The sequence below is a fragment of the Kogia breviceps genome, chromosome 18, assembly GCF_026419965.1.
Source record: "Kogia breviceps isolate mKogBre1 chromosome 18, mKogBre1 haplotype 1, whole genome shotgun sequence".
NCBI lineage: Eukaryota > Metazoa > Chordata > Mammalia > Artiodactyla > Physeteridae > Kogia > Kogia breviceps.
Genome location: NC_081327.1, coordinates 13,858,378 through 13,878,768, shown reverse-complemented (window position 1 = coordinate 13,878,768; position 20,391 = coordinate 13,858,378). Strand labels below are relative to the sequence as shown.

Sequence of the window (20,391 nt, the reverse complement as noted above, 5' to 3'; positions counted from 1 at the left end):
CCCTGTTGCTGCGCTCTCCTCAGCGGCTCTGAAGCTTCCCCCTCCGCCACCCGCAGTCTCCGCCCGCGAAGGGGCTTCTAGTGTGTGGGAACCTTTCCTCCTTTACGACTCCCTCCCACTGGTGCAGGTCCCGTCCCTATTCTTTTGTCTCCGTTTATTCTTTTTTCTTTTGCCCTACCCAGGTACGTGGGGAGTTTCTTGCCTTTTGGGAGGTCTGAGGTCTTCTGCCAGCGTTCGGTGGGTGTTCTATAGGAGAACTTCCACGTGTAGTTGTATTTCTGATGTATCTGTGAGGAGGAAGGTGATCCCCGCGTCTTACTCTTCCGCCATCTTCTCGCTCCCCCCTCTATAAGTTTGTTTTTGAAGTCTGAGTCCGTTTCTGTTTTGTAAATAAGTTCATTTGTAACATTTTTTTTTTAGATTCCACATATGTGATATCATATGTCTTTCTCTGACTTCGCTTAGTATGATCTCATCCATGTTGCTGCAAATGGGCATAATTTCATTCTTTTTTATGGCTATTATCCCATTGTATAAATATACCACATCTTTTTCCTCCATTCCTGTGTTGGACATTTAGGTTGTTTCCATGTCCTGGCTATTGTAAGTAGCTCTGCAATGAACACTGGCGTGCATGTAATTTTCCAAATTATGGTTTTCTCCAGATACATGCCCAGGAGTGGGCTTGATGGATCATATGGTAGTTCTATTTTTAGTTTTTTAAAGAACCTCCATACTGTCCTCCATCATAGTTGTACCAATTTACATTCCCACCAACAGCGTGGGAGGGTTCCCTTTTCTCCACACCCTCTCCAGCACTGTTTGTTGACTTTCTGATGATGGCCATTCTGACTGGTGTGAGATGGTACTTGTGGTTTTGATTTGCATTTCTCTAATAATTAGCAATGTTGGGCATCTTTTCATGTGCTTTTTCTATGTAAGCATTTAAAGCTAACTAGTTACATCTGTAGGTTTTGATTGGAAGGAAGTCCACTGGTATGTTATCAAGTGAGAAAAGGAGGCTATACTTCAATGTGTCAGCACAATCCCATTCAAACTACACGGCTCCCAGCCATAACCCCCATCATGAAAATAAAGCTCCAATGTGGGTATGAGAGAGTATGGAGAAAAGGATGAAAGGCTTCTGATGTTGGCACTTCAGAAAATAGGTACAGATAGCTTTTTTTGGTTTTGGTTAAACCTTTGCAGTATATCTCATTTTTGGCAAAACATGTTACATAAATTTGGAATAGAACTCTCAAATCTTGAAAACAGAAATATGTATACATGGGCAAAAAATCAGAATCATTTCTTTTCAAAATTTTTTATTGAAGTATAGTTCAATTACAATGTGTTAATTACTGCTGTACAGGAAAGTGACTCGGTTATACATATTTTTTCATATTTTCCATTATGGTTTATTGCAGGATATTGAATATAGTTCCCTGTGTTATACAGTAGGACCTTGTTGTTATCCATTCTATATATACCAGTTTGCATCTGCTAATTCCAAACTCCCAATCCAACCCTCTCCCCTCCCCCTCCCCCTTGGCAACCTCCAGGTTACAGAGAATCCTTTCTTGACATTCATTATAACATTTATTATAACTCAAAAAGTTAGAAATTGTAGAGAAAGTATAGATAAAATTTAGTAATCATTTCCCTCTTTAAAAAAATGCTCAAATTATTGTTATAAATTGTCCTCCAATGGGTTGATTTTTAGCTATGACCTATTTAATCTGTCACATAATACATGTTTACATTAAACTTAGTATGTAATATTTTTCTAAAGTGTGGGGCAAAGGTGGAATACACTGGCTGGTGATTATTCCAAATGCTGTGACTGACTACACCCCATGAGGTGTGATTAAGAGGACAATGCAGTGACCTCACAGCAGTTGAATATGCATATGCTGTTAATAGCTTACTACTTTCAGTAGATAAGTTGTTTTAGTGTCTAGTTTTCAACGTGCAAACACTACATTTATACATCACATTTTTTACAATCTGACAGATCAGGTCATGAACCATTTTATTCTAGACAAAACAACCCCTCTGTTTTCTTTTAATAGGCTGCTAGATTTGACTTGCTATTTTAATTGGAATACTCATATACCATGAGTACAATGGATTATTTTTATAGCTGATTTGAGCTGGATGCTGTCCTTTTCCAAATTTGGTATACGGGTTGTGTTAGCCTCATAGCTGATACTCTTTATATCTTAAAGACTTAGATTTTATCTGTAAGTTACTCTAGTACTAGAGGAATTATATGGTGTAGCTCTTTAATTAGTTTTTTCTTGGTTCTTACTATATTCAGGAAACTACTACTTTTCCTGGATTTCAGACATCCTAAAAAAAATTGCATATAAGCATATACTGTGAGATGCTGAATGCAAACAGACATTTCCTACATCTTAACAAATCAAAGTTGTATATATATACACAGGTATATATGTTTAAGAAAATAATGCTTTTTCTATAATTTCACATACACTATAAAAAGCTGAATATAAACATTTTCTCATCTTACTAAATTAAAGTAGAATAAATGTGTATGTATAGGAAAATATTTTTTTCCAGGACTTGGATATATAAAGTTGAATATAAACTTATAACAGATAGGCACGGAATTTCTTAGTTCACACCCTTCTGGGCACAGGGCAGTTCTGAATTGTTTCATCTCAATAATGTCAAAGACACAAGTTATTCCTGTGCCAATCTCAGTTTCTTGCCTCCCCTGGTTGCAAAATGGCCATAATTGCAGGTATCACACAGACACAGAGACATGCATCCTGTATATAGGAAGCCCATTTCCTCCTATTTTGTTAGTAAACAATATTTAACTGAAGCTCACCTGCAGACTTTTTGCTTAGATCTTCTATGGCCAGGACTGTTACACACATGCCCAGCTGCAAAGCAATTAGGAGGGCAAGCATCTGGCACTTAGGCTTAGGTGGGCAGCAAGCAATCCTGGCAAAGGGAGAATGGTTAATACCAATGGACAGGCAACCAACAGTGTCAGCCACAATATTGGCTTATTTCTTCATCTCCTTCATTTCTGTAGTTACATATCCTTTCTCACTTATGATGCTTGAGTTTTTTCTTTCTAGGGTGCAATCTTTTTCACTTCAAAAAGTTTAAGGTGTTTTTTTGGGCTTTGCACTTATTTTGTTAAAGCACCTCAACATACTAGAGTTGGATGCTTATTCATTCACTCTCTCGTTCCTCTGATCAACAGATGTTTACTGGGAACCTACCAGGTATATAGGCAGCGCACTAAGTATAAGGAATTGAGAATGAATCCTCGCTTTGAATTTTCCGTTTTCTACATATATTGAAAGAAGTTAAATTCCCTCAGTGTAAAGCTTTGGTTGGATCCTACAAATTTTAACATGAAGTTGTCTCTTTGTCATTCATTTGAATGACAGTCTGCCTAATGATAATTTGCCTTGATTTCCTTTTTAAAAAAAATTAATTTATTTTTATTTTTGACTGTGTTGGCTCTTTGTGCGCGGGCTAAGCGGCGAGCAGGGGCTACTCTTCGTTGCGGTACCCGGGCTTCCCACTGGGTGGTTTCTCTTGTTGCCGAGCACGGGCTCTAGGTGCACTCGGGCTCAGTAGTTGTGGCTTGCGGGCTCTAGAGTGCAGGCTCAGTAGTTGTGGCGCACAGGCTTAGTTGCTTGGTGGTATGTGGGATCTTCCCAGAGCAGGGCATGAACCCGTGTCCCCTATATCGGCAGGCAGATTCTTAACCACTGAGCCATGAAGGAAGCCCTGCCTTGGTTTCCTTTATAATGTAAAAATTATTTATACAAGTATCTTAAATTTCCTTGTGGAGAAATGGATTTTGGCTGAGGCTTTATTTTCTAATTCACTAAAAGAGAGGCCAGAGATCATGGCATATGTCTCTTGTTTTTTGGAAGGTCTTAAAAAAAATTATCTAAGTCTTCCCTCTAACCTCACAGCACCCCACTTTTATTCTACTGGGGTTCTTTACATTATGAATCCCCTAATGGGGAAAAGGGCAACCTATGAAAAGCTTCAGTTTTAAAATTTTTCTCCAGAAGGAATTATCTAACATTCCATGAAGAAAGATGATGTAAGATGTTCATATAGTCACTGCACACATAAGGCCTTCCTCTCATATGATCTCTAATATACAATTAGGAAAACAAAATTAAGAATAAAGCCCCTCTTATTTAACACTTTCAATATGAGCCAGACACTATTCTAAGGGATACAATGTACACAATGCTACTAAGAAATATGGTGTTAATATTACTAATTGATAAATGAGAGAATCTGGTTAAGTCATTAGCCCTATAAGAAATGAGTAATAATGGTGAAGCCAAGTAAACACTAAATATTGGTTAAATCCTTTCCCACTCTGATTCAGTTCAGATTAATTTTAGAGAATGAGCTTGCAAACATTTAACAAGAGTTGAATGGAATGGAAGAATCTGCTGCATTTTAAACAATGTAGCCTTCCTCTAGTATGAATTATCAGATGAATAATTAGTTAGCTAAAGCAAATTGGTGTTCCATATAAATATTTATATTATGACTCCTGATTTCACATAAGGGCTAATGACCCTTGATGTTGAGAAGTTAGAATGATTAATGTCTCTAACACTGCTTTCCTAATAAGCCTTCCCACTTTCCTTATATTCATGAAGTTTTTCACCAATTGATTGAACTCTGATGTCTAATAAATTCTGAAACACAAATACACCCCTCCCAATTCCTAACATTTATAAGGTTTTTTATCAGTAACAAATATCAAATTCTGGACTGCCTCACATCCACAGTATGAACTCTGATATTAAGTCGTTATCCTTAAATGTTTTCCCACATTCCTTACAATTACAGGGGTTCTTGTTTGTGTTTTACCAGTATGAATTTCCAGGTGTCAATTAAATTCCGAGCTTCCCACATGTCTTCATTCACTCCTCTGTCCTGTATGAATTCTTTGATGTTGACTAAGGTGAGAGCCACGAATAAAGGCTTTCCCACATTCCTTACATTCATAGGGTTTCTCACCAGTATGAATCTTCTGGTGTCGACTAAGTTCTGAGCCACGACCAAAGGCCTTCCCACATTCCTTACACTCATAGGGTTTTTCACCACTATGACTCCTCTTGTGATGAGTAAGTTCTGACCTTCGAATAAAAGCCTTCCCACATTCCTTACATTTATGGGGTCTCTCACCAGTGTGAACTTTTTGATGTCGGATAAGTTCTGTGCTACAAGTAAAGGCCATTTCACATTCCTGACATTTATAAGGTTTCTCACCCGTGTGAGCTCTCTGATGTCTGGTAAGTTCTGAGCCACGACGAAAAGACTTCCCACATTGCTTACATTTATATGGTTTCTCACCAGTATGAACACTCTGATGTCGGACAAGATGTGAATCAGAGATAAAAGCTTTCCCACATTCCTTACATTTATGAGGTTTCTCACCAGTATGAATTCTTTGATGTAGATTCAGTTGTGAGGCACAACTATAGACCTTTCCACATTCCTTACATTCATAGCGCCTTTCACCAGTATGAATTATCTGATGAAGACTAAGTTGTGTGTCATAACGAAAAGCTTTCCCACATTCCTTACACTTATAGGGTTTCTCACCAGTATGGATTCTCTGATGTCGAAGAAGGTGTGAGGGACGGGTAAAGGCTTTCCCACACTCCTTACATTCATAGTATTTCGCATCAGTATGAATTCTCTGATGTAAATTAAGTTGTGAGGTAGATGGAAATGCCTTTCCACATTCTGTACACTTATAGGGTTTCTCACCTATATGAATCCTTTGATGTTTACTAAGTTGCGAGTTAGAATGAAAGGCTTTCCCACATTCCTTACATTTATGAGGTTTCTCAGCAGTATTAATGCTCTGAGATTTAGTAATCTGAGCGTCACGAATAGAGGCACATTTCTTATTTTCATCACTTTTTTTGCTTTCATGAATTCTCTGATGCTTAATCAAGTCTGACCTACTATTAAAGGCTTTCCCACATTCTCCACATTTAGAGTCTTTTTCCTTATTTTGACTTCTTTCATGTTGACTATGGTGTGACTGGTACCTGAAAGTCTTATATTCCTTGGATTCACAGGATTTTGCTCCAGTATGAGTTGTCTGAGGTGTTCTATCATCTGTGCGCTGAATGGAAGTGGATCTTTCTTCAGAGGTTATTTTGGCTTGTCTGAAACGTCCTTCCTGTAGCCTCTCCAAGTGGCATCTGATTTCTCTGTTACTTCTGACCCTAGTGTACTCAAGGGTAGAGCTTGTAAGTCTTTTTGTTATCTCTGGTTGCAGTGATTGAACTTCATAACTGTCCTCCTTTAGCATCTTGGTTTCTCTTCTAGACTCCCAGTCTGTAAGATAACAAAGAAAATAGTGGGTATTTTCATGTTGCAGGAGAAAGGAAAGTTCTAAGGTAGAAATGACAAACTAAAAATAGTGAATAACGTAAACTGCTCTTAACACTGCATTGTAACTTGAAAAAAAGGGTTGGGAAGAATAAGAACAGAGAAAATGAGGGGAGCTTGTAAAGGAAGTGATTCTTTGCCTCTTGTAAGAATCAGAATCAGCTGGGGAACTTGTTAAAAATATAATGTCCAGGATCCAACCAACTAAATGAGAATCTAAAGGAGTAGTACATTATCTAACAGCAAGTCCTCTCATCTCTAGCCTCAAATATATCCAGGTTTTGACTACTTCTACTAGTATCTCTAGTGGTGATCACCTTGTCCAAAGCTATCCCTCACCAAGATTAACAAAACACTATCCTGGAGTATCTCCCTACTTCCTCCTTATATTCCACACCCAACACTGTTCTTGTAAAAATAAGCTAGATCATGCCATTCTTCTCAAAATTCTCCACTGTATTTCCCTCTCATGCAGAGTAAAAGTCAAAATCCTCCTGTGATCTACAGGGCCTTCCCTGAACTTGTCCTGCCCTACCTCATTCTAACCTCACTGGCTATGTCCTACCCCTAGCTGACTCTGTTCCACCTCCCTGACCAACTGTTCAAACTTGCCAAGCACACCTCTCCTTCAGAATCTCTGCTTGCAAATATCTTCCCTAAGATATCAATATGGCTCATTCAATTACTTCATTCTGACCTCTATGCAAATGCTGACTTAAGAGACCACTATTTTTTTTTTTGGCCATGCCCCACAGCATCTCAGTTCCCCAACCAGGGATTGAACCTGGGCCCTGGCAATGAAAGCACCAAGTCCTAACCACTGGGCCACCTTGGGATTCCCCAAGAGACTACACTTTACAAAACATGACCCTCATCACTCTACTTACTGCATTTTTCTGCAGTACACATGTCATTTAATCTATTTCTCCAACATTATTATGAAAATTTTCAAACATAAAGAAAAATGAGAAGAATCAGGGAACCACCATATTCCCACTAGCTAGATTCTACAATAAACATTTGGCTCTACTTGCATTTTCACACATCTGTCTACCCCTCCACCCATCAATCCATCTTGCAGACATTAGTATACTTCACCTCTAAACTCAACAGATTATATTTTAACTTGTTTATTTCTGTATTGTCTGCTCACCCTTCACTGTACCTATACAGAGTAAATACTCAATGACTGTTTGGTGAATGAATGGCCATTCGTATTTTTTAAATCTCCCTCACTGATTGAGGCAACTCAAAGTGTGGCACTCACTGTTTAAATACAGTGCCTTTCTTTCCCACTGCACTTAAATAAAAATACAAAATTCCCTACCACACCTGCAAAATTCTATAGTATCTGGCCCCTGCTTCCTATTCACCTTCATTTTGAGGTGCTCTCACCTTGACTCACCATGAGCTCACTATACTGGCATCCATTTGACTCCCATATCATGTCAATTACTTTCTCATCTTAGACCCTTTCAGGAAATGTTTCATCTCCCATGAATGTTTTGTGTTCCAGGATCTCTCCATGGCCAGTTTCTCTCATTCTAAATATCTTAATTTTCTGTCATGTATCCTGTTCTTTGCCTTCGATCTTTCTCAGTTCTGGAATTACATATTTGTTCATCAGTTTATCTACTGGTATAATTTCTCCCTAAGTGGCCTAGAACTAACATAATACTTATTGTATGCTCCGTGATATAACCAACCTCAGCATACAGTTCAATTAATGTTAAATAAACTAATCAGTAGATTAAGCATATTCAGATGGAAATAAAGAGAAATAAACTAAAGATAATGAGGGGAGCGAGAAGATGGCGGAAGAGTAAGACGCGGGGATCACTCTTCCTCCTCACAGATACATCAGAAATACATCTACACGTGGAACTTCTCCTATAGAACACCCACCGAACGCTGGCAGAAGACCTCAGACCTCAGACCTCAGGCAAGAAACCCCCCCACGTACCTGGGTAGGGCAAAAGAAAAAAGAATAAACAGAGACAAAAGAATAGGGACGGGACCTGCACCAGTGGGAGGGAGCCGTGAAGGAGGAAAGGTTCCCACACACTAGAAGCCCCTTCACGGGCGGAGACTGCGGGTGGCGGAGGGGGAAGCTTCGGAGCTGCGGAGGAGACCTCAGCCAACAGGGTGCGGAGGGCAAAGCGGAGAGATTCCCGCACGGAGGATCGGAGGATCGGTGCCGATCAGCACTCACCAGCCCGAGAGGCTTGTCTGCTCACCTGCCGCGGCCGGCGGGGCTGGGAACTGAGCCTCGGGCGGATCCCAGGGAAAGGTCTGGAGTTGGCAGAGCGAAAACAGCCTGAAGGGGTTAGCGCACCACGGCGGGCCGGGAGGGAGTTCGGGAGAAGTCTGGAGCTGCCGAAGAGGCAAGAGACCTTTTCTTCCCTCTTTACCTCCTGCTGCGCGAGGAGAGGGGTTTAAGCGCGCCGCTTAAAGGAGCTCCAGAAACGGGCGCGGAGCTGCCGAAGAGACAAGAGACTTTTTCTTGCCTCTTCGCTTCCTGGGGCGCGAGGAGAGAGGATTAAGAGCACCGCGCGTGAAGGAGCTCCAGAAACGGGCGCGAGCCGCGGCTGTCGGCGCGGACAGCAGAGACGGGTGTGGGACGCTAGGGTTGCTGCTGCCGCCACCAAGAGGCCTGTGTGCGAGCGCAGGTCACTCTCCACACCGCCCCTCCCAGGAGCCCGTGCAGCCCGCCAGTGCCGGGGTCCCGGGATCCTGGGATCCTGGGACTGCTTCCCCGGGAAAACGCGCGGTGCGCCTCGGGCCGGTGCAGCGACACGCTGGCCTCTGCCGCCGCGGCGCGGACTCGCCCCACATCCGTGGCCCCCCCCCCCCACTGCCTGAGTGAGCCAGAGACCACGAATCAGCTGCTCCGTTAACGCTGCTCCTTTGACCCCGCCCTCTCTGAGCGAAGGGCAGACGCCCTCGGACCACCTGCGCGCAGAGGCGGGGCCAGGTCCAGGGCTGAGCCCCAGGAGCTGTGCGAACAAAGAGAGGGGGAGGTCCCTCCCAGCAGCCTCAGAAACAGCGGGTTAAAGCTACACAGTCAGCTTGAAGTGCCCTGAATCTGTGGAAAACCTGAATAGACAGCGAAATACCCCAGGTTGAGGAAGTGGACTTTGGGAGCAAGATATACTATTATTTTCCCCTTTTTTCTTTTTGTGAGTGTGTATGTGGGTGCTGCTGTGTGAGATTTCGTCTGTGTAGCTTTGTTTTCACCATTTGTCCTGGGGTTAGACCGACCATTTTTTTTTTTTTTTGGTCTTTTTTTTTTTTTTCTTTAATAGAAATTTTTCTTCTTAATAATTATTTTGTTATTTTAATAACTGTATTTTACCCTACTTTATTTTGTCTTCTCCCCTTTCTTTCCTTTCTTCCCTCCTTTCTTTCCTATTTCCCTCCTTCCCCTTCCTTCCTCCCTTCCTTCCTTTATTCCCTCCTTCCTTCCTCCCTTCCTTTCTTCCTCCCACCCGTCCTTTATTCCCTCCTTCCTTCCTCCCTTCCTTTCTTCCTCCCTCTCTTCCTTTCTTTATTCCCTCCTTCCTCCCTCCCTTCCTTCCTTTCTTCCTCCCTCCCTTCCTTTCTTTATTCCCTCCTTCCTCCCTCCCTTCCTTTCTTCCTCCCTCCCTTCCTTTCTTCCTCCCTCCCCTCCTTTCTTTATTCCCTTCTTCCTCCCTCCCTTCCTTTCTTCCTCCCTCCCTTCCTTTCTTTATTCCCTCCTTCCTCCCTCTCTTCCTTTCTTCCTCCCTCCCTTCCTTTCTTTATTCCCTCCTTCCTCCCTCTCTTCCTTTCTTTATTCCCTCCTTCCTCCCTCCCTTCCTTTCTTCCTCCCTCCCCTCCTTTCTTCCTCCCTCCCCTCCTTTCTTTATTCCCTCCTTCCTCCCTCTCTTCCTTTCTTTATTCCCTCCTTCCTCCCTCCCTTCCTTTCTTCCTCCCTCCCCTCCTTTCTTCCTCCCTCCCCTCCTTTCTTTATTCCCTCCTTCCTCCCTCCCTTCCTTTCTTCCTCCCTCCCTTCCTTTCTTTATTCCCTCCTTCCTCCCTCCCTTCCTTTCTTTATTCCCTCCTTCCTTCCTCCCTTCCTTTCTTCCTCCCTCCCTTCCTTTCTTCCTTCCTTCCCTCCCTTCCTCCTTTCTTCCTTCCTTTCTTGCCTTTCTATTTTTTTCTCCCTTTTGTTTTGAGCCGTGTGGATTAAAGGCTCTTGGCACTCCAGCCAGGTGTCAAGGCTGTGTCTCTGAGGTGGGAGAACTAACCTCAGGACACTGGTCTACAAGAGACCTCTCAGCTCCACGTAATGTCAAACGGCGAAAATCTCCCAGAGATCTCCATCTCAACACCAAGACCCAGATTCACTCAAGGACCAGCAACGAACAGTGCTGGACACCCTATACCCAACAAAGAGCGAGACAGGTCTACAGCCCCATCCATTAGCAGAGAGGCTGCCTAGAATCACAGTAAGGCTACCGACATCCCCATACACGCCCCCAGACGTGGACCTGCCCACGAGGGAGACGGGATCCAGCCTCATCCACCAGAACAGGGGCACTGGTCCCCCCAACCAGGAAACCTGCTCAACCCACTGAACCAACCTCAGCCACTGGGGACAGCCACAAATAATAGATAGAAATACGAACCTGCAGCCTGCAAAAGGGAGACCCCAAACACAGTAAGATAAGCAAAATGAGAAGACAGAAAAACACACAGCAGATGAAGGAACAAGATAAAAACACACCAGACCTAACAAATGAAGAGGTAATAGCCAATCTACCTGAAAGAGAATTTAGAATAATGATGGTGAAGATGATGCAAAATCTTGGAAATAGAATAGACAAATTGCAAGAAACAGTCAACAAGGACCTAGAAGAAATAAAGAGGAAGCAAGTAACGATGAGCAACACAATAAATGAAATGAAAAATACTCTAGATGGGATCAGTAGCAGAATAACTGAGGCAGAAGGACGGATAAGTGACCTGGAAGATAAAATAGTGGAAATAACTACTGCAGAGAAGAAGAAAGAAAAAAGAATTAAAAGAACTGAGGACAGTCTCAGAGATCTCTGGGACAACATTAAACGCACCAACATTCGAATCATAGGGGTCCCAGAAGAAGAAGAGAAAAAGAAAGGGACTGAGAAAATATTTGAAGAGACTATAGTTGAAAACTTCCCTAATATAGGAAAGGAAATAGTCAACCAAGTCCAGGAAGCACAGAGAGTCCCATACAGGATAAACCCAAGGATAAACACGCCGAGACACATAATAATCAAACTGTCAAAAATTAAATACAAAGAAAACATATTAAAAGTAGCAAGGGAAAAACAACAAATAACACACAAGGGAATCCCCATAAGGCTAACATCTGATCTTTCAGCAGAAACTCTACAAGCCAGAAGGGAGTGGCAGGACATATTTAAAGTGATGAAGGAAAAAAACCTACAACCAAGATTACTCTACCCAGCAAGGATCTCATTCAGATTTGATGGAGAAATTAAAACCTTTACAGACAAGCAAAAGCTGAGAGAGTACAGCACCACCAAACCAGCTTTACAACAAATGCTAAAGGAACTTCTCTAAGCAAGAAACATAAGAGAAGGAAAAGACCTACAAGAACAACCTGAAACAATTAAGTAAATGGTAATAGGAACGCACACATCAATAATTACCTTAAATGTAAATGGATTAAATGCTCCCACCAAAAGACACAGACTGGCTGAATGGATACAAAAACAGGACCCATATATATGCTGTCTACAAGAGACCCACTTCAGACCTAGGGACACTTACAGGCTGAAAGTGAGGGGATGGAAAGAGATATGCCATGCAAATGGAAATCAGAAGAAAGCTGGAGTAGCAATTCTCATATCAGACAAAATAGACTTTAAAATAAAAACTATTACAAGAGACAAAGAAGGACACTACATAATGATCAAGGGATCGATCCATGAAGAAGATATAACAATTGTAAATATTTATGCACCCAACATAGGCGCACCTCGATACATAAGGCAAATACTAACAGCCATAAAAGGGGAAATCGACAGTAACACAATCATAGTAGGGGACTTTAACACCCCCCTGTCACCAATGGACAGATCATCCAAAATGAAAATAAATAAGGAAACACAAGCTTTAAATGAAACATTATACAAGATGGATTTACTTGATATTTATAGGACATTCCACCCCAAAACAACAGAATACACATTTTTCTCAAGTGCCCATGGAACATTCTCCAGGATAGATCATATCTCGGGTCACAAATCTAGCCTTGGCAAATTTAAGAAAATTGAAATCGTATCAAGTATCTTTTCTGACCACAACGCTATGAGACTAGATATCAATTACAGGAAAAGATCTGTAAAAAATACAAACACATGGAGGCTAAACAATACACTACTTAATAACGAAGTGATCACTGAAGAAATCAAAGAGGAAATCAAAAAGTACTTAGAAACAAATGAGAATGGAGACACGACGACCCAAAACCTATGGGATACAGCAAAAGCAGTTCTAAGAGGGAAGTTTATAGCAATACAATCATACCTTAAGAAACAGGAAGCATCTCGAATAAACAACTTAACTTTGCACCTAAAGCAATTAGAGAAGGAAGAACAAAAAAACCCCAAATTTAGCAGAAGGAAAGAAATCATAAAGATCAGATCAGAAATTAGTGAAAAAGAAATGAAGGAAACAATAGCAAAGATCAATAAAAGTAAAAGCTGGTTCTTTGAGAAGATAAATAAAATTGATAAACCATTAGCCAGACTCATCAAGAAAAAAAGGGAGAAGACTCAAATCAATAGAATTAGAAATGAAAAAGGAGATGTAACAACTGACTCTGCAGAAATACAAAAGATTATTAGAGATTACTACAAGCAACTCTATGGCAATAAAATGGACAACCTGGAAGAAATGGACAAATTCTTAGAAATGCACAACCTGCCAAGACTGAACCAGGAAGAAATAGAAAATATGAACAGACCAATCACAAGCACTGAAATTGAAACTGTGATTAAAAACCTTCCAACAAACAAAAGCCCAGGACCAGATGGCCTCACAGGCGAATTCTATCAAACATTTAGAGAAGAGCTAACACCTATCCTTCTCAAACTCTTCCAAAAGATAGCAGAGGGAGGAACACTCCCAAACTCATTCTATGAGGCCACCATCACCCTGATACCAAAACCAGACAAAGACGTCACAAAGAAAGAAAACTATAGGCCAATATCACTGATGAACATAGATGCAAAAATCCTCAACAAAATACTAGCAAACAGAATCCAACAGCACATTAAAAGGATCATACACCATGATCAAGTGGGGTTTATTCCAGGAATGCAAGGATTCTTCAATATACGCAAATCAATCAACGTGATACACCATATCAACAAACTGAAGGAGAAAAACCATATGATCATCTCAATAGATGCAGAGAAAGCTTTTGACAAAATTCAACAGCGATTTATGATAAAAACCCTGCAGAAAGTAGGCATAGAGGGAACTTTCCTCAATATAATAAAGGCCATATATGACAAACCCACAGCCAGCATTGTTCTCAATGGTGAAAAACTGAAACCATTTCCACTAAGATCAGGAAAAAGCCAAGGTTGCCCACTCTCACCACTCTTATTCAACCTAGTTTTGGAAGTTCTAGCCACAGCAATCAGAGAAAATAAAGAAATAAAAGGAATCCAAATAGGAAAAGAAGAAGTAAAGCTGTCACTGTTTGCAGATGACATGATACTATACATAGAGAATACTAAGGATGCTACCAGAAAACTACTAGAACTAATCAATGAATTTGGTAAAGTAGCAGGATACAAAATTAATGCACAGAAATCTCTGGCATTCTTATACACTAATGATGAAAAATCTGAGAGGGAAATTAAGAAAACACTCCCATTTACCATTGCAACAAAAAGAATAAAATATCTAGGAATAAACCTACCTAAGGAGACAAAAGACCTGTATGCAGAAAACTATAAGACACTGATGAAAGAAATTAAAGATGATACAAATAGGTGGAGAAATATACCATGTTCTTGGATTGGAAGAATCAACATTGTGAAAATGACTCTACTACCCAAAGCAATCTACAGATTCAATGCCATCCCTATCAAACTACCACTGGCATTTTTTACAGAACTAGAACAAAAAATTTCACAATTTTATGGAAACAAAAAAGACCCCGAATAGCCAAAGCAATCTTGAGAATGAAAAATGGAGCTGGAGGAATCAGGCTCCCTGACTTCAGACTATACTACAAGGCCACAGTAATCAAGACAGTATGGTACTGGCACAAAAACAGAAATATAGATCAATGGAACAGGATAGAAAGCCCAGAGATAAACCCACACACATATGGTCACCTTATCTTTGATAAAGGAGGCAAGAATATACATTGGAGAAAAGACAGCCTCTTCAATAAGTGGTGCTGGGAAAACTGGACAGCTACCTGTAGTAGTATGAAATTAGAACACTCCCTAACACCATACACAAAAATAAACTCAAAATGGGTTAAAGACCTAAATGTAAGGCCAGACACTATCAAACTCTTAGAGGAAAACATAGGCAGAACACTCTATGACATCAATCACAGCAAGATCCTTTTTGACCCATCTCCTAGAGAAGTGGAAATAAAAACAAAAATAAACAAATGGGATCTAATGAAACTTAAAAGCTTTTGCACAGCAAAGGACACCATAAACAAGACCAAAAGACAACCCTCAGAATGGGAGAAAATATTTGCAAATGAAGCAACTGACAAAGGATTAATATCCAAAATTTATAAGCAACTCAGGCAGCTCAATAACAAAAAAACAAACAGCCCAATCCAAAAATGGGCAGAAGAACTAAATAGACATTTCTCCAAAGAAGATATACAGATTGCCAACAAACACATGAAAGAATGCTCAACATCATTAATCATTAGAGAAATGCAAATCAAAACTACAATGAGATATCATCTCACACCGGCCAGATTGGCCATCATCAAAAACTCTAGAAACAATAAATGCTGGAGAGGGTGTGGAGAAAAGGGAACACTCTTGCACTGCTGGTGGGAATGTAAAATGATACAGCCACTATGGAGAACAGTATGGAGGTTCCTTAAAAAACTACAAATAGAACTACCATATGACCCAGCAATCCCACTACTGGGCATATACCCTGAGAAAACCATAATTCCAAAAGAGTCATGTACCAAAATGTTTATTGCAGCTCTATTCACGATAGCCAGGACATGGAAGCAACCTAAGTGTCCATCAACAGATGAATGGATAAGGAAGATGTGGCACATATATACAATGGAATATTACTCAGCCATAAAAAGAAATGAAACTGAGTTATTTGTAATGAGGTGGATAGACCTGGAATCTGTCATACAGAGTGAAGTAAGTCAGAAGGATAAGAACAAATACCGTATGCTAACACATATATATGGAATCTAAAAAAAAAAAAAAAATGTCATGAAGAGATTAGTGGTAGGATGGGAATAAAACACAGACCTAGTAGAGCATGGACTTGAGGATATGGGGAGGGGGAAGGGTAAGCTGTGACGATGTGAGAGAGTGGCAGGGACATATACACACTACCAAATGTAAATTAGATGGCTAGTGGGAAGCTACAGCATAGCACAGGGAGTTCACCTCTGTACTTAATGACCACCTAGAGGGGTGGGATAGGGAGGGTGGGAGGGAGGGTGACAAAAGAGGGAAGAGTTATGGGAACATATGTATATGTATAACTGATTCACTTTGTTGTAAAAGAGAAACTAACACACTATTGTAAAACAGTTATACTCAAATAAAGATGTTAAAAATAATAATAATAATAAAGATAATGAGATTAGGAGAGTGACTTGAGATTAACTTATCACTCCATGCTTCTAATTATTTAACAGGTGATAGAGGTGTCTTCCTGCCTCTGACTCCTTCCCAGCTTCAATATGCTCTCCCTACATCACTTCCGATGCATATGGCAGTTAACACAGAAGCACGCCTGTGCCATTAGAGCAAATCTGTTCGTGTGCCTACACCAGTGTCCTAGAATATTGACAGTTTCACACAACAGTAAAAATCTATGTAATCCTACTCAGTAACAGCCCAATCAAATAATAGGCAGAAGACCTAAATAGAGATACAGATGGCCAACAAGGTACATGAAAAGATGTTCAACATTGTTCATTATTAGAGAAATGCAAATCAAAACTACAATGAGGTACTACCTCATCCAGGTCAGAATGGCCATCATCAAAAAGGCCATCATCTTCTGGGCATATATCTGGAGAAAACAATACTTAGAAAAGATACATGCACCCCAATGTTCACTGAAGCACTATTTACAATAGCCAAGACATGGAAGCAACCTAAATGTCCATTGACAGAGGAATGGGTAAAGAAGATGTGGTACATATACAATGGACTACTACTCAGCCATTAAAAAAGAATGAAATAATGTCCATCCATATTGTTGCAGCAACATGGATGAGCCTAGACATTATCATACTAAATGGAGTAAGTCAGAAAGAGAAAGATATATATCAGATGTATCACTTATATGTGGAATCTAAAATATGACACAAATGAACTTATATATGAAACAGACTCACAGATATACAGAACAGACTTGTGGCTGCCAAAGGGGGTGGGTGTGGGGAGGGATGCACTGGGAGTTTAGGATTAGCAGATGCAAACTTATTATACAGAGAATGGATAAACAACAAGGTCCTATTGTACAGCACAGGGAACTATATTCAATATCCTGTGGTAAACCATAATGGAAAGAATATGAAAAAGAATATGTATATATATGTATAACTGAATCACTTTGCTGTACAGTAGAAATTAACACAACATTGTAAATCAACTATACTTCAATTTAAAAAGTGAGCTTCAATAACTACTATTATCAGACAAAAGACTTTAAGACAAAAATTATAACTAGAGGGCTTCTCTGGTGGCGCAGTGGTTGACAGTCCGCCTGCCGATGCAGGTGGCGTGGGTTCGTGCCCCAGTCCGGGAAGATCCCACATGCCGCAGAGCGGCTAGGCCTTTAAGCCATGGCCGCTGAGCCTGCGCGTCCAGTGCCTGTTGCTCCGCAGAGGGAGAGGCCACAACAGTGAGAGGCCTGAATAACGCAAAAAAAAAAAAAAAAAATTATAACTAGAGACAAAGAAAACTTTATAATTGATAATTTTTTTTTTTTTTTTTTTTTTTTGCGGTACGCGGGCCTCTCACTGTTGCGGTCTCTCCCGTTGTGGAGCACAGGCTCCGGACACGCAGGCTCAGCGGCCATGGCTCACGGGCCCAGCAGCTCCACGGCATGTGGGATCTTCCCGGACCGGGGAACGAACCCATGTGCCCTGCATCGGCAGGCGGATTCTCAACCACTGCACCACCAGGGAAGCCCAACTGATAATTTTATAATGACAATTTTATAATTTTATAATTACTATATAATGATAAGAAGGTCAATCCATCAGGAAATTATGTAACAGTTATAAGTATATATGCACCTAATAATAGAGCCCGAAAATACATGGAAGCAAAAACCTACAGAATTAAAGGGAAAAAGTGGCAATTCAACAAATTGAAGACTTTAATGCTCTACTTTCAATAATAGATAGGTGGACTTGCCAGATCAAGAAAACAGAAAACAACATACTCTTAAAAAAAACCAATGAATCAAAGAAGAAATTACAAGAGAAATTAGAAAATACTTTTCAGTTTGAATGAAATGAAAACTCAACATACCAAAACTCATGGGATATGGTTAAAACAGGTCTTAAAGGGAAATGTACAGCTTAAATTGCCTATATTAAAACCAAGAAAGATCTAAAATCTATAATCTAACTTATACACCTAAGGAACCAGAAAAAGAAGAGCAAACTAAACCCAAAGATACCAGAAAGAAGGAAATAAAGAGGGAAGATAAACAAAATAGAAAAAAAAAAAAGAGAAAACCAACATAAATATTAGTTGGTTCTTTGAAAAGATCAACAAACTGACAAACTTTAGCTAGAATGACCAAGGAAAAAAGGAGATTCATAATACCAGGAATGAAAGCGGGGATATTACTACCAACACTACAGAAATTAAAAGGATTTTAAGGGAATACTATGAACAACTATATGCAACAAATTAGATCACTTAGATGAAATGGACAAATTCCTAGAAAGACAACTACCAAAACTAACTCAAGAGGAAAGAGGAGATGGAGAGAAGATGGCGGAAGAGTAAGACGCAAATATCACCTTCCTCCTCACAGATACATCAGAAATACATCTACACGTGGAACTGCTCCTACAGAACACCCACTGAACACTGACAGAAGACCTCAGACCTCCCAAAAGGCAAGAAACACCCCATGTACCTGGGTAGGGCAAAAGAAAAAAGAAGAAACAGAGACAAAAGAATAGGGATGGGACCTACATCAGTGGGAGGGAGCTGTGAAGGAGGAAAGGTTTCCACACACTAGAAGCCCCTTCGTGGGTGGAAACTGCAGGTGGCAAGCTTCGGAGCCGCGGAGAAGAGCGCAGCAACAGGGTGCGGAGGGCAAAGCGGAGAGATTCCCGCACAGAGGATTGGTGCCGACCAGCACTCACCAGCCCAAGAGGCTTGTCTGCTTACCCGCTGGGGCGGGCAGGAAATGGGAGCTGAGCCTCGGGCTTCAGTTGGATCCCAGAGAGAGGTCTGGAGTTGGCAGAGTGAAAACAGCCTGAAGGGGTTAGTGCACCACAGCTAGCCGGGAGGGAGTCCAGGAGAAGTCTGGAGCTGCCGAAGAGGCAAGAGACCTTTTCTTCCCTCTTTGCTTCCTGGTGCGCGAGGAGAGGGGTTTAAGCGTGCCGCTTAAAGGAGCTCCAGAAACGGGTGCGGAGCTGCCGAAGAGACAGGAGACTTTTTCTTGCCTCTTTGTTTCCTGGGGCGCGAGGAGAGGAGATTAAGCGCACCACGTAAAGGAGCTCCAGAAACGGACGCGAGCCATGGCTGTTGGCGCAGACACCAGAGATGGGTGTGGGACACTAGGGTTGCTGCTGCCACCACCAAAGGCCTGTGTGCGAGCACAAGTCACTCTCCATACCTCGCCTACTGGGAGCCTGTGCAGCCCGCCACTGCCGTGGTCCCGGGATCCAGGAACAGCTTCCCTGGGAGAACGCGTGGCGTGCCTCGGGCTGCTGCAGCGTCATGCTGGCCTCTGCTGCCACAGGCTCACCCCACATCCGTGCTCCTCCCTCCCCCAGCCTGTGCCAGAGCCCCCGAATCAGCTGCTCCTTTAACCCCGTCCTGTCTGAGTGAAGAGCAGACGCCCTCGGACGACCTACACGCAGAGGCAGGGCCAAATCCAAAGCTGAACCCCAGGAGCTGTGCGAATAAAGAGGAGAGGGAGAGGTCTCTCCCAAGCAGCCTCAGAAGCAGCGGATTAAAGCTCCACAATCAAATTGAAGTGCCCCGCATCATCCGTGGAAAACGTGAATAGACAGCGAAATATCCCAAGTTGAGGAGGTGGACTTTGGGAGCAAGATATATTATTATTTTCCCCCTTTTTTCTTTTTGTGAGTGTGTATGTGTGTGCTGCTGTGTGAGATTTTGTCTGTATAGCTTTGCTTTCACCATTTGTCCTAGGGTTTTGACCTACCCGTTTTTTTGGTTTGTTTTTATAAAATTTTTCTTCTTAATAATTACTAGTTTCAATAACTATATTTTATCCTCCTTTATTTTGTCTTCTTCCCTCCTTCCTTCCTCCCTCCCTTCTTTCCTCCCTTCCTTCCTTCCTCCCTTTCTTCCTTTCTTCATTTCCTCCTTCCTTTCTTCCTTCCTCCCTTCCTTCCTTCCTTTCTTTCTTTCCTTTCTATTTTTTCTCCCTTTTATTTTGAGCTGTGTGGATTAAAGGCGCTTGGTGCTCCAGCCAGGCATCAGGGCTGTGTCTCTGAGGTGGGAGAACCAA

General features: G+C 41.4%; 1 protein-coding gene across 2 annotated transcripts in view; it reads right to left on the bottom strand.

Annotated features, from left to right (window-relative positions):
- Positions 1-1,316: 1,316 nt before the first annotated feature.
- The window catches only part of LOC131744953 (zinc finger protein 568-like), a 42,404-nt gene continuing 23,329 nt past the window's right edge, over positions 1,317-20,391 (bottom strand). The window contains exon 5 of one of the 2 annotated variants that reach the window (XM_059045033.2): positions 1,317-6,378. In XM_059045033.2, coding sequence (XP_058901016.1) covers positions 4,943-6,378 — 1,436 coding nt within the window. In that variant the 3' untranslated portion in view covers positions 1,317-4,942. The remainder of the gene's footprint in view (positions 6,379-20,391) is intronic. The other variant, XM_067019111.1, reaches the window with a different exon arrangement.